Genomic DNA, 16,047 nt, shown 5'->3' on the forward strand with positions numbered 1-16,047 from the left:
TCTACTGTTACCTATTTATTCTTTACCAACCGAAGAATTGGTACCTCATAATAAGAAAGAAAGAAACAGTAAGTGCACAAGTGAAACCAATAGAGTCGACGATGAGATACAGATTGTAGAATCTGTAAAAGATACTGAAGATACAAGAAGTGTTCATGACTCTTCGGGTGAGTCCGATTCTGATTCTGATTATGCTCTAATGCCTTTTGATCAACCAGGTCGGTACAAGGCCATTACAAGTAGTTCTCTAAATCCTTCGGCTGAGGAGTTTAGTCCATTAGTTTCGGGATCCCAAGGGAATCAAACTCAAAGCTCAGATATGCTAAATTTGAGTAATGGTACAGGTAATGCGAGTTCGACATCTGAAACACATTCGGGTCTCTCTAGTAGACATATTGATGAGACACTTAATACTAGTAGTAGATTAACGCAGGAGCAATCCTCATTAACTACCCTGAATTCAGATATTTCTAACGAGGTAAGAAGCGTTCCAGAAAGAACACATGTATCTGTGGAACAGTTCAACGAACCGGTTTTACGTCGCACGTCTAGACAGTCTAGGATGCCAGATCGCTATGGTGATTATGTGTATTTTTAGGAAAAATACTTATTTTATTTATTTTTTGTTTTTACATGTCTATATATTACTGTTTTCTTTGAATTTTCTGACTCGATATTCTTGATATGCACAGAGAGGCGGTGGCCACCTGAACATATTGAGAGGTCGAACGGAAAGTTTAAAATTTTAACAGTGTTAGTATATAGAAGTTTTGTTTTACATTACAGGTATGTATAGTAGTTCTTATATTTTTGCGTCAAGTCGTGGTAGTAGCATGAGTCAGGTAGATTGTAAGCAGGTTAACATTATCCCTGGTGGTACTTATGATAGGTTGTGTAGTTTGGCTGAAAAGCGACTTCATAATGTCGTTCATCCTAAGATAGTATATTTTGTTGCCGGGATTCCAGATATATGTTCTTTGGTGCGTATCAAGAACGAGAAATATGAAGAATCATATCTTTATTTAGAGAAGGATCACGTTGCACTTATAAAAGAAACTATGTCAGATGTTGAGAAACGTATGAAAAATATAGGATGTAAAGTTGTTTTCGCAACTATAACAACAATGAGTTTCCAGAAATGGAATACCCATAGGAGATCAGTTGGAAAAACTGTCCGCCTAAAATATGAGTCTGATTACGAGAGAATGCAGGAGAGATTGAATTCAATTTTATATGCAGTAAATACATATATTGTACAAAGGAATTTAGGAAATGGTGTTGTAACCCCCTTTTTACACGCTTTTGTTCATAAAAGGTGTAAAAGTAAAATTCGTTATATTTATTCTATGTTAGTTGATGGAGTACATCCTACTCAGGCATTGAGTGCCTCATGGGCACGTCATATGGGAGCCACGATTGATAAAAATGAGCGAAATTTATGAATATTTTGTTTGTTGAATTGCCGACATATATGCTACGATAATTCAGGGATGAATTTTTTTTTTTGGTGGGGGAATATGTCACCGTCGTATTTATGTGTATATTAAATGGTTATTCATCAGTTCATTTCATTCATTCATTCATTCATTCCATTGTCTGTTTCATCATACTCATTATGACGATTGACTGAGACTGACGACATTTCTAATATACGTCACTGCACAATTTCATATACACGTCACTTCACACCTGAACGATTTAAATAAAATAAAATATTATTGCACGAGCGCGGGAAAATATGTGTACGCCTTATTTTTATATAGAGATTTAGGATTTCATTAAATGAATAGCAGCCTTTCAAAGCTGACGCTTCAAAGCTAAAGCAATATTTACAGGTTAGTTAATTTTGTTATTTGGAAAATATTATTTACATGTAGTTTCTCGATAGAGTTTCATTCATTAAAAGTTAAATGGAAATATTATGATAGTTTTATCATAATCTGCAATACGGCTTTTCCGTACTTTTTACATAGTTTTATGGTAAAGTTCAAATTACTGAATTACAGCTAGAAATTGTTTTATTGGCGATATTAATTCATGGCGTAATTTTAAAAGTGCATTGTCGAATTCATTAGTCCGTCAGTCCTTGTTTCATTGTAGTTTGTGATTTTATATTTAGAGTATGAATGAATGTAATTGTTTCCGAATTTGTTGAAAGATTTGTATATGTTGAAATAAATGTATATTTACAGTAATAAAAGTGGTACTAAAGTCACTGTCTGGTATAAGCCATATGTTAATTTGGTATATGTCAAGTTCACTGTGACATATGTAATAAAAGTAAATCTATATATACCCATTAATAGGTCAAATTATTATGTTTCATTTTTGTTTAGGTCATGGCGTCTATTAAACCTATACCGGCATGTGGACCTTGTCGAGATCATTCCAACATAAACAACATGACCATGAATATAGAGACAAAGATAGATATCAACATGAAGAAGAATATCTGTGACATGATTTGTCTGGTGGATGGAAGAGTTATAGTAGTAGAAACATTGGGTAAAGTTAACCTTCTTAATTCAAATTGTAAACTACAGAAACAATTACCTATAGCTGGTGGAGCCCGGAGTGTTACAAAGATCAATGAGAACTCTACAGGCATAACTTATACTGAGGAGAAAGTAATTAAGATTTTTAATATGGAGAAAGAAACAGTGTCAAAGTTATCACATTAGACAAAGAATGCTGGGGTTTATCATTCTACAATAATTCTCTGGCTGTAGGTTTGAGTTATGATGATGAAATCCGTATTATAGACTTGAAAGGAAATACACTGAAGTCAATACCAGTTGAGACTAAATCCGGACTGTTTCACCTTGTTTACTGTAATGACAGAATAATCTATAGTGACTATAATGGTAAAGCAGTATACTGTTATGATGGATCAGGTATAAACAGATCTGGCAATATACACAGGATTTATCAGGACCAGAAGGACTTTGTACAGATAGTTATGGTAATATTATTGTAACAGACTACAACTGTGATAGAATAATAGATCTTAATATCAAGATGGACAGAACAGTAAAGTACTGATTGGTAGAGATTATGGACTGAACAGTCCTCTGTGTATTTGTTTTAAACATAATGAGTCTTCAGGTTTTATTTGTGATTACAGAGGCACCTACATAGCAAAATTCCTATTATCTTCTGGATAAAAATATACAATAAGGAGTGGATTCTGTTATCTATACTATTAAACGAGAAGACCTCATTTTGGGTGTCGCTTCTCCTCCTTCCACAATAAATTTTAAATCATCATGCCTCTGTGTCCTATAGGTAACATGTATAGTCGCATTTGTCATCCATTCTTATGATCATTCAGTTGGGGTTATTTTGGGATAAAAACGAAAAAGAATGCGTCCGGATATTTTCCCGTCATTGGACAAAACTTTAAGTCATATTAGACTTCCGGTTTGTGTCTTTCTGTACTTTGAACATACAAAGACTATGAATAAAGTATATAAATTTGCTTTCTGCTGTTATTTTGAGTTCTAGCATGTATCATCCTTGCTTAACGTGTTTCAGTTTGGGTTATTTTGGGAGGAAAACGAAAATGAATAATATTTGCTATTTACTATCAATTAGTTTACAGTGGCGGATCCAGAACTTTTCATAAGGGAGGGGGGCACTGACTGACCCAAAAGGGGGGTGGGCGTTCCTCTCATGCTTCAGTGATTCCCTATATAATCAACAAAATTTTTCCAACGCTATTTGGAAAATAGGGGGAGGGCAAAAAATGTGCCCAGTCCCTAAGTACCTTTGACTTTTGATATCTCTCCTGAAATTCTCCAGTCAGTATATTTTTTTTACAGTTTACATACGCTCTATTTCCCCGCGATTTTGCGGGTGTGTTCTAGTTGTGGCTGAAAATACCACCTCATAACGAACCTTCATTCCATGTTTGGTTCTTTTTCATTCAGTAGTTCTCTAAAAGAAGACATTTGTATGTAATAGCACTTCTCATACGGTCCTGTGTTAAACTAAGTCCCCCCGCTGGCGGCTATCTTGGATAATGGATCAGCTAACAACACTTGGTCAACACTTTATAAGGAATGTGCATGCCATGTTTAGTTTCATTCCATTAAGTGGTTCTTAAGAAGACATTTAAATTGTAAAAAGTTAACAACGATGACATTGACGATGAAGGCAGATATCAAGTGATGAGATAACTTCGATGTTTACATGGCAAAATCAAATAACAAAACTCATCAAAGCAGGCAATGTAAACATAAAGAAATAAAATGCTTTGCTGAGTGCAGCCTGATACGACTGCAGCGGTTGAACCCTGAAACCTTTGGGAAAATTTGGACAAAACATTCAAGCTTGATACTGTCTGAATTTGGATTGTGGTCAAATTTTGACTTAATATAGACTTCTGACACAAAACAAATGTCAAGATCTTACAAATCTATTGAACAATACTGTGCAATTAGATATCTACTTGAAACTTTTCAAAAACTTGACATTTAAAAAATTGGACCCCCCCCCCCCCCCGCAAACTTTATGAATCCCCCTTGGAGCAATTACCCCCACACTCTATCCTAGCCTTTCCTTTGTTGCATTGAACCTTGTAGCATAATTTTCAGAGAGTTCCATACACTTAAACACAAGTAATTGTCTGGAAACAAGAAAAATGCTTGCTTGTTGGCCCTTATGGGATGGTTTGGGCAATAACCCCCCCCAACTTAATCCCAACCTTCATTTTGTGACATTGAAACTTGTGGTACAATGTCAAAAAGATTCATACACTAACACACAAGTTATTGTCCAGAGACTACAAAAATGCTTGTTTTTGGCCCATAATTCCTAAACTATTAAAAAACCATGACCCCCAAAATTTATCCAAACCTTCTACTTGCGGTATTAAACATTGTGATATAATTTCAAATTAATTAAATTACTTATACACAAGTTATTATCCTGAAAGTAGAGAAAAATGTTTCTTTTGGGCCCCTAAATCCTAAACGGTTTGGACTATCATCCCCAAAATCAATCCAAACCTTCCTATTGTAATTTGAACCTTCTTATTAAAATTCAAAGAGATCCATTCATGTAAACTAAAGTTATTGTCCAGAAACCAAATGTGTCTTTGTATGACAACGCAGATGATGACATCATGATAATATGATAAAAAAAAAGTCTGCAGTCATATAAAAAATTCAGCAAGCGTACATTTTTTAATAATTTTGTGTCTTAAAGATATTAAAAATGGTACAGTTTTAATTAAGGATTGTCACAGAATTAAAACATGTAAAATAGGGTGCATAAGGGGCACTTTATGTTTAGAACGGTAACACCCTTTATATAAAATTACTATTTGGCTTGTTATAATTCTTGCAATGTTTTGAAAAGAAAATGCAACTGATCTCCCCACCAAGCTCCATCTTATTAGCAATCATACCACATCGTCTTATTACTCTTATATTGAGTTGTCTAACAATTGGGTTCATTTTCAATTACTTGTTGATGTCTTGTTTTGCTGATAACTTTTTGCACTTTTCAAAATTTTGGCAACTAGAAGTTGGGATGCTGTCACAAAGACAAATACTGCACATGTTGTCTATAATTGTATTTTTTATTTTGTCCTGCCAGTCACTGTTTAAAAACATTGAATTTTTGGCTACTTTCAAAGAGTAGCAAAATTACAGACATAAATCATCTTAGTTATATATGTTAAACTTGTATAAATACAGCTGTATATTAGGAGAAGAAAATTGCAAAAAACAAAATTTACATGAACTTGATGAAGTCAGTAAGAATTGACTATTAAAAAAATATAGTATCCTCAAAAATAAGTAGGTTTACAGTGACTACTTTGTTTTTAACAATTTGACTAGAATAGTAAACTGACATACTGATCTCTTACTTGTCGTTGATCACATTTAATTCAGCTATACTGGCATATCTTATACATATTTATAGAATAATTAAATAAAAAAATTCTAAATATAGAAAAATATACAAGAAGTGACTAGCAACAAATTGGTTCAAGTACATGATGAATGTGTAAAGTGCTTGGATTAATTATTAGTGTTATTTAAAGTCACAAGTGTATTTTTGTTTATATCTAGTTAGCATGGTTAGTAACATTTTATTAAATTGGCTATGGGCTTTAAAATTGAAATAAAAATTAAAACATAAGTTTATCTTTTCTACAAGTTCCCATTTTGTTTCGATGTAACATCACTGACAAAGTTTTTCATTGGATGACGTCAGAGGTGTAAAATCATGTGTTTTTATTTCACTAGGAAATCACGACACTATTAATTTTATAAATGTAATAATAATTTTAAAGCTAATAGATAAACCCATTCACATCATGCAAGTTATAGAGGGACGTAAAGGGGGGTATCTGCATGGTAAAACTAAACATAAATTTTCATTCCAAGATGAACGAACAATTAATAAATTCTTGCACATCTATTTTTTTTTACGATTTCACAAAACACGGTGAATAATAAACCTTTTTCACAGCTGCATGTGAAATAAAAATGGCAAAACACATTGCATGAAAATAACCCTCGTTATAATTTATTCCACATTGAATCATACACTCAGATCTACAATGATCTATATTAAGTGGCACTTTTTTCTACTTAGTGTCTGCTCATATGTCTAACAAAGAACCATAAATGGTTTGTATTATGCAATTTTTTTTTTATCAATATCTTTGCTATTGCGCAAAAAATAAAGTCTTTCATTTGTGCCAATATTAAATGTAAATACAGGTAAATAATAAGGTTATGCATGCTGTTCCTACAACCCCTAGGATTTAAAACAGAATCTTCTAAAAATATTATCAAACACTGACCACTATAAAAACCTTGAATTTTTGTGTAACTTTATGTTGTAGGAACATCCTGTGCAACATTATTATGAAAATATGATTTTTTTTTAATATTAAGGTGGTACCTAACACTACAGGGAGATAACTCTGTAAAATCAGCTAAACGTTTTAATTACGTGGTGTTGTTAAGGGAATATTAAGCTTCTCAATGATCAAAATAAGTGTTTGTCAAACTGCTATATAACAAGTGTAATTTATCTGATAAAACGGTTGGTTCAAATTTTTTGAAATTTTTATATTTTTGTAAAAGGGTCAAAGTAAAAACTTTGTCAAAATTTTAAGAAAATTAAACGACCTAAATTAATTTTAGCTAAAGTGTTGGGTACCACCTTAAAGATCTATACAATTTTATAGTTTCTGATTGCATAAAAAAACATATACCCCAGAAATTAGTCATCATAAAACCATAAAAGTAATGCTTAAAATTGCTGGAACAGTTCTGATCAATGTGATCATAAGGCCACACCAATTTGATTCCTTGTTCGACGGACCCGCCCGCACCTATTTTTTTCAAAACAGAATTTTTTAATTTTTTTTATATTCCCGCTTCCCGCATCCGGAAATGTAATCATGTCCATTTCCCACACCGTATTTTTTGTGAATATTATAAAAAGATATCAACATTTGTTTTTAAAATCACAGTCTTAACCTGTATGTAACGATTTTAAACATAAAAGCACCCCACCACACGTTGTAAATATCTGTAAGAATATTTGTTTCAGCATGAAACCTTTTTATCCAAAGCGGGAGTGCTCCGAAAAAATTTAAAGAACAAAAAATTGGTTACTTTCCCCCTTACTTATATTCCCTATCAAAAAAATGTTCGTGGCGTTAGAATAAAGTAAAAAGAACTTCTGAAAGATTTGCCTTCGACTGCAATTATATTGTATGCTGGCAAAACAAAACTATCCATAGCCGCTGCATGTTTATGCACCTGTCCTGATTGATTGAGGGGCCTGTCATTCAGCAGTTATCGTTTGTTGATGTTGTTCATTTGTATTTTCCCGTTTAGATATACATGAAACATGTATATAAATTAGATCGTTGGTTTGTGTACGCTAATAATTTTGGGGTCCTTTATAGCCTGCTGTTTGGTCTGTATCAAAGCCCTGTGTAAAAGGCCGTATTTTGACCTGTGTTTGTTATTATCAGGTTGAGAACAATCCTCCCTCAGACAAGGGGTCATTTTACTGATGTAGAAAAGAAAATAGAAATACCAAGGATTTGTATAGTTCTTCTATACAAAACCTTTGAAAACTTAGAATTTTGTACTCAAAAAGAGGAGAGTTACATCTTACTTTAAACAACTTTTTCTGAAAGAGGGGTCCACTTATTTTGAATAATATTAAACTGTTAAAGTAAATGTGTCAACATGGTTAAAGTCCAGGAATATTACAAAATTCTTAAAACATGTTTTGACCATTTAATACCAGATAGATATATAGTTCTCTGAGAAAATATGAGCCCTTTTGTACAAACAAATATATTATAACTTATATTGATCACTCATAAAACATGTAAAAGGGATATTTATAACATTAAGGGGTTGTCGCCAAACTGATTATGACTTGGATGGAGAATTGTCTTATTGTCAGTCACACATACATAGACCAGATTTAATTATTTCTTGGTGAACAGGGAAAAAATACTTCAGAAATTAAAGAAATGTCAAAGTACAAGTGATAAATCAAGCTTTAATATTGTCAAAACCTACTATTTTATGTTTACAAAAAAAAATTATAATCGCTCGCCTTTACTTTTCAAGCTTCGCCTCAAAAATTTGCAAATTAAATATTTTTTTATAAAAATTTTCAAATCGCTCGCTCGCCCCAAATTTTGGAGTCCAAAAATCCGTAGAACAAGAAATTAAATTGGTGTGGCCTAAAACCTAAAAATAAAACACAAACTAAAGCACTATACACAGGAGTAAAATTGTGAGACGTGAGTTCTTAGCACTATACACTATATTAAAGTTATATAACTCTCTCCATATCAGCTGTTATTGTGGCTTTGCAATTTTTTTTATGGTACACACAATTGACTAGTCTCCATTTTCAGCCTTAAACAAACTAATTTGTTTATCTTATATCATATGACAATCAGTTTATCCAATGGCCATGCTCAGGCTATATCATGCAACACTTTTGACCAATGAATCAACTTTTCCTAGAACCAATGAATTTGCTTATCCTATATCATGTGACAATCATCTTTTAACCTATAGCCTTGCTTATGCTATATCATGCAACACTTTTGACCAATGAATCAACTTTTCCTTGAACCAATGAATTTGCTTATCCTATATCATGTGACAATCATCTTTTAACCTATAGCCTTGCTTATGCTATATCATGCAACACTTTTGACCAATGAATCAACTTTTCCTTGAACCAATGAATTTGCTTATCCTATATCATGTGACAATCATCTTTTAACGTATATCCTTGCTTATGCTATATCATGCAACATTTTTGACCAATGAATCAATTTTCCATCCTTGATAATATAAATATCTCTTTCAGATAAACACTGTAAAACTCCAAGTGTGAATCCAACATTAAAATCAGCTGTAAGTTCAAGGTTATCTGCAGCTAGTAAGATAGTTTTATGTAAATCCTGTTTGGCAAGAAATTCAGCAAATGTTGCCACTTTAGCAGTCCTATGTGTTACAAGTATTTTATCATGTTTACAGTTTCTACACAAATCAGCAATGCTCTTCCTGAAATTAAACAATATATAAAATCATGTAAATATCAAAATAACATATTTGGACAAAATGAGTATGATGTAAGTACCCTCAAAATTAGGGAAAATGTACAAATTGGCGATAAATGTAGATTATTGGATTTATCTAATTAAGAAAAATAAATTATTGAATTGTAAAGTCTGAACCTCAGCAAGTTTTATATGATTTGGACATCAGGAAATTAAAAACTTACAAATCATCTTCATTCAAGTCCTGAGCATTCTGACTGCAAGCTTGGATTATTGTTGGTTTTGTGACAGCTCTTTCAAGAACTCTGATCAATTCCTCATTCAGTGTTGCTAAAATTAAAGAAATACATGAAGACAGTCAGTTGCTTTACTGCTGCCACATTCTTTATATTTCTGATGCTTTTTAAGTTAAATATATGTATGTTTTTTTGCTCATTGTAGAAGGTCATACAGTGACCTTAAACTGCTTACATCTACTTTGTGTGAACTTTAGTAAAAGTTGTCTCATTAGAAATCATAACTCATCTTTTCTATGTATGTGTAAAAATAAGAAGATTGGTTTGAATGACAATGAGACAACTCTCCACAAGCAACCAAGTGACGTAAAAATAAACAGTGGTTTATTGAAAATGAGACAACTCTCCACAAGCAACCAAGTGACGTAAAAATAAACAGTGGTTTACTTGTAAAGAAGTTGGAATATAAAGACATAAAAGATGTGGTATGAGTGCCAATGAGACAACTACATCCAAGTCATAATTTGTAAAAGTAAACCATTCTAGGTATGTTATTTCTATTTATTTTTAACCATGAAAGACAAAAGCACACAAGTCTTATTTGACATTAAAACTTTCCTTAAATGCAAACCTTAATTCAAATAAAAGTGCAGCATTCATATGTTCAGATGTTATGTCCAAGGGAAATAATACCAACAAAAAAGGCATGCACTGTTGTGTTAAGCATATCCCTATAATTCAAAGTTTCCTCAAGACATTTCAAATCATAAGTTATAAAAAAAAAGATGTGGCATGATTGCCAATAAGACAACTCTCCACAAGAGATCAAATGACACAGAAATTGGAAGCTATAACCTTTTACAAATTCACTCTATTACAATGTATGTGAGTTATTCTACTATACCTGAGTAAAGAGCAATGAAAATAATTGTTGAAGAGACACACAGGCTTATTCTTTTATATACCACAAACATTGCAAAGAGGTATAAAAACATATTTGGCAGGATTCATCATTACATTAAATAAATTTTCATACAACCAAAAGGTCAACAACTTATCAGCTATAATGTGTAGTAGTATAAATCAATTTTTGTCTTTTAATCTTTTACTCCATGGAAGCACAGACACATGTTGTATCCCCCCAAAATAAGTTTTTAAGTGTCAGTTTACCTCCTGCTTGAATCACTGTCAGGCCCTCACTTGAATCAGGCAAAATTTTCATTCTTTTCACACTGAAAATAAATAAATATACAATGTATGTCTTAATAATTTATAATATAAAGACATTTTTCTTAAGATGTAAATTAGAACTAAATAATTACTATTTTCTGTTTAAAAATAAAGCCTCTTGTAAAAAACAATTAAAACAATTCTTTAATTTCCCTGGAAACCATTTCATGGATAGAGGAATACTTTCTTCTTTAACATTTGATTTTAAGGTTTGCACTTCATCCTCTTTTATTAGTCAGAACTATTTTTAAGACTTTACCTGGTGTCCTCCCTGGATTCCTGATGTGATAGATTAGAGACAGATCTTTTATTACTGATCACAGCTGGCTGGTTTACTACGGAATAATAGTTAAAACATTAAAACAATACAAAACACTCTTGTTATTTACATAACTCACTACAGGAAAGTGGACTTAAGTACAATATATATGTAGCAAACATTTCATCACAAAAAATAGTTCTCAACAATGATAAGGTATTTTTTTTCCATCTTGGATTACAATGATTTGATAGTAGATTTTAGTGCAGAAATGAAATTTGTTTTACTGTGGATTCATTTTTATTCGTGGTATACCAATTTTCGTGGGTCACAGCAAACCATGAATTTAAGAATTCAACGAAGAATAATCCCGATAAATGTTTATGGAGTCGGATGTTTATTTCCGGGTATGCTATGCAGATCTAGTATAGTGTTGAATAGCGATAAACATTGTAACGTAACACGTGTTTTTTATTGAAAGAAGATACAAGTATTTTAATCAAATCAATAATAAATATATCGAATATCAGTGATAATTTACTTTTAAAATTGATTAAAACTGTTCATGGAAAATAACTGCAAGTTGTTAATTACTGTGTCATAGTTAGGTTTACTAGTGTTTGAAAATCAATAGAATTAAATACAGGGATATTGCCCCTAGGTAATATTGTTTATGACAGGAACATTTATTTTCACACCTTTTACTTATATGACTGTTATATCGTGATTAGGGAAATGAGCTTTCAGTTATAAAGTTTTGATTGTCCTATATAATTCCGACAAGCATTTATAAATTGTAAAACAAACAAATAATTAGTTGTCTTTGTCCATTATTGTAATAGAAGTTTACAATGAACACTTTAACCTAAAATGACCAAGCGAGGATTTTGACAGTTCAAAACTTTTTCAATGAATTCCTTCTTTTTTGTTTGTTTTTTTATTGATCAAACCAATGAGGTTATATGATCTCTTAAATCATAAAGAAATCCACGAATTACGTATCTTATTTTATTTTTTTTTGTAATGAGCGATCCACGAATTTACGTATACCACGAAACGTCTTTTTTTCTCTATCCACGAAAATTGATACCCACGAAAATAAATGAATCCACAGTAAAACCAAACATTCAAATAAACAAGATATCAAATTTCTATCTCTCAGAAATAGCTTTGTTTAAATAAAGGTCAAATAAATTTTCAATCTATCAACAACAAAAATTAGAAAATAAATGAATATGCTTTTGAAGGGGAGATAAATAAGAAAAAATCATAAATTGAAAAGATCATAACTAGAACATTGATCCATTTCTTTTCTTTTTGATTTACCAGAAAGAATCTCTAAATGTGGAGCAGGATCTGTTTACCCTTGAAGAGTACATAATGGTCTTGCTCAGTCTTACGTTACAATGGTGTGAGATGGTAGATTATCTTTTCATCATTTTTCATTGTTTTGCTATGGCATTGTCAGTATGTTTTCGTCTTATGATTTTGTTATCTTTCACCTCTACTAAATAAAGAGTTTTCTCTTACTCCTGTTTTGAAATTTGTCAGTTTTTTTCTTTGGATCAGACACTAAATTCCCCCTAAAACTCACTCTCATTCCTCTGAATCTCCAGTAGTTTATGAAAAACTTTTATCATATTATTTCTGTCATTGACTGTATGAGGCCTCAGATAAAGTATAACAGGCAGGCTGTCGGCAGGTTTAAACTGCACTGTCAGTTGACTTTTACATGTAACCTTAATGATAATTCCTGTAGAAATCTGAAAAGAAACAATGCTCCATTACTATAACAGATTATCTACGGTATTGAAAACAAGGATTGTCTCAGCTAAAATTTCATCATAGTGAAATGGACAGAGGTGTTGTCATCCTTTGAAATCATAGTTTACTCATTTTTGAGAAAATGACCTTTTTCAGTTGCCATTAACAACCTATCGCTTTTTTTTCTCAAAAGTCTTTTGGTAAGGATTGACCTCTCTGATGACAACTTTTTTCTTAAAAATACCACTGTGGTACCAATTTTTTGTAAATGGTATAGAATGGAATGCTTTAATAGATAAAGATAACTATTTTCATCATGTTAACACTTGTTTGTGATATAACACAAAGAACTTCAATCTACAACTTGATTTCTTTTGCAGTATTCGCATGGTTTTACAAATACTAGTCTGTCACTTCTCTGTTTATTTTTAACAGAACCTGATTTAAAAAATTTGTGAACAATTTCAATAATTGTTGAATTGGGGATTTGAAGAATCATGACCTCCTATATGACACAGTCCACGTTTCCATTTGAAGAATCATGACCTCCAATATGACACAGTCCACGTTTCCTTTCTCAATTTTAATATTTCCTTAATCCAAGAAAAACTAGTACCCATGAACTCAAAAACGAATCTGTAATATATGTCACTTTTTAAATCACACATACATAGATATAAGAAGATGTGGCATGAATGCAAATGAGACAACTCTCCATCAAAGTCACAATTGGTAAAAGTTAACCATTGAATTGGGGTCAAAACTTTAATTTGGCATTAAAATTAGAAAGATCATATAATGGAGAACATGTGTACTTAGTTTCAAGTTGATTGGACTTCAACTTCATCAAAAACTACCTTGACCAAAAACTTTAACCAAAACTTTAACCTGAACTTAGGCTTAAATTAAAATATTGTTTGTTTGCCCTTTACCGACCGACCCTATAAATTCGTTCCGACTGAAAATCTTTTATTTGTATTTACCAGCAATATTTTATTTTAATTTTTTTTCCGTTCCTATCGAAAATCTTATTTTTGTATTTCCCGCTCAAAACTTTTTTACCGGAATCCACGGATTTTATCTTCCCCGTATAAGGTTTAGTCCATTTGGTATCACGTGAGTGTTTGGCATGAACACTTTCATTTAGAGATTCTAAGCATTTGATTGAAGTCGATGTTGAAAGTATGAAGAACGTTGCCCTTTATACTTGAAGAGCAGGGTTCATTCAAAAAAGTTTGTCCAAGACAAAATTATCAACGTGTGTACAAAATATTTTGTTAACGGATGTTGTATCCTATGTAAGAATGACCTTTAGTGATCCGTATATCAGGATGATTATGTTAACGCTGCCTTCTACCAGCTTTGACATTTTATTTATATCTGACATGAACCGAAGTCCTGTAAATTGGAGAATAATTGGCAGTAAAATCGCCCAAGTTTTCCTTGCAGACCATTTATAAATGCGATGTAAAATACGTGACATTTGAGTTTCAAGTCTTTTCGATTTTTATTGATAACACAGGGACACACGAAAATTTAAACACTCAAGTCTCTAGGGTTGAAAGTAAAGTAAGATAAATGCTTAGTTTTAGGTCTTTTACCTGGTTGGATGATGATGATGGTGAGAAATGCACTGCCGGGCAGTGGCTTTATATTCTAGTCAAATATTTTTTTTTATTTCACAGAGTATCATCTCTGATAATTTCAGTTCAAATTTTGATAAAATTGGTAGAATGTCGGAATAACACATGGCATGCTAAAGATGGGGGTAGGAGGGTCCTGATCCTGAAACTCGGGTTTTAAAACACGAAATCCTGAGCTCCTGAATTTAAATAAATTTAATACCGGTAAAATAAATTTAAATTCTGCCTCCCGAAACTCGAAAAAAATAAATTTCCTGGAAATCCTGAAATCCCGAGCTTAAAAACACCCGATCCCGGAGTCCCGATAAAGGTCCTATCCTCCCCCTATTAGATTGCACATTGTACAGCTGTTTCACAAACCATGATAGGAAGATATATATGATATTAATAAATCTTTCGGTCAAGTTAAGCGTACAAGGTACATGTACGTAGTACAGAATATCAGTGCAAGTTAAAACTCTTAAAAGTTCGAGGCATATAATTGTTGAAAATATGCTCGAGCCCTATATTTTGATATTTGAAAACAAATAGTAGTGCATATGAATTAACTTCACATTCTACGTGATAATTTTTTTTTCAGGACTTCCTGGGACTATTCAGAAATTTTAATAAAAGTAAAGATCAGTAAAGTCGATCAATCTTAAAACAAAAACAAATACAGACAAAAATGATATCATGCAGATATTGTATCTATAAAATAAAATATTATACCTACCTGCCTACCCATGACAAAAAAATGTACCGAGCCAAGTTATTTTATGGGAAAGAAAAATAAAATATTTTACCTACCTACCTACCCTGTTTCAAAAAATAGGGTCGGAAAAGGGCAAACAAACAATAATTTTAATTTAGGCCTTAGCACTATCATTTTCTATGTTTAGTGGACCGTGAAATTGGGGTAAAAACTTTAATTTGGCATTAAAATTAGAAAGATCATATCATGGAGAACATGTATATTAAGTTTCAAGTTGATTGGGCTTCAACTTCATCAAAAACTACCTTGACCAAAAACTTTAACCTGAAGTGGGATGAACGGACGGATGAACGAACAGACGGACGGAGGCACAGACCAGAACACATCATGCCCCTCTACTATCCTAGGTGTGGCATAAAAACATGTTACACTTTTGAACCACCTACATTATAATTCATTGTTATCATTCCATCTCCTATAACATAGTAATTTAAATCCATTTCCCATGATCCATCTACACACTTCATTTTTAGCGTTCCATCATCTCTCCATTTAGGCAAACATAACTCTTCTCCAACCAGCTTCATCTTTCCACTACATTTCAGTTGGGTTGTCTGTGTAAGGAGCACCTTGCTGTTGTAATGAAAATT

At 32.2% G+C, this 16,047-nt stretch overlaps 1 protein-coding gene across 1 annotated transcript in view; it reads right to left on the reverse strand.

Annotated features, from left to right (window-relative positions):
• Window positions 1-8,744: 8,744 nt before the first annotated feature.
• The window catches only part of LOC139504460 (uncharacterized), a 39,413-nt gene continuing 32,110 nt past the window's right edge, over window positions 8,745-16,047 (reverse strand). Inside the window, exons 9-14 of the mRNA XM_071294554.1 lie at window positions 15,844-16,030; window positions 12,891-13,059; window positions 11,297-11,372; window positions 10,978-11,039; window positions 9,796-9,901; window positions 8,745-9,575 (exon numbers count right to left, since the gene is read on the reverse strand). Of these exons, the coding sequence (XP_071150655.1) occupies window positions 9,305-9,575; window positions 9,796-9,901; window positions 10,978-11,039; window positions 11,297-11,372; window positions 12,891-13,059; window positions 15,844-16,030 (871 nt within the window). The 3' untranslated portion in view covers window positions 8,745-9,304. The remainder of the gene's footprint in view (window positions 9,576-9,795; window positions 9,902-10,977; window positions 11,040-11,296; window positions 11,373-12,890; window positions 13,060-15,843; window positions 16,031-16,047) is intronic.

Source organism: Mytilus edulis, chromosome 14, assembly GCF_963676685.1.
Source record: "Mytilus edulis chromosome 14, xbMytEdul2.2, whole genome shotgun sequence".
NCBI classification, from domain to species: domain Eukaryota; kingdom Metazoa; phylum Mollusca; class Bivalvia; order Mytilida; family Mytilidae; genus Mytilus; species Mytilus edulis.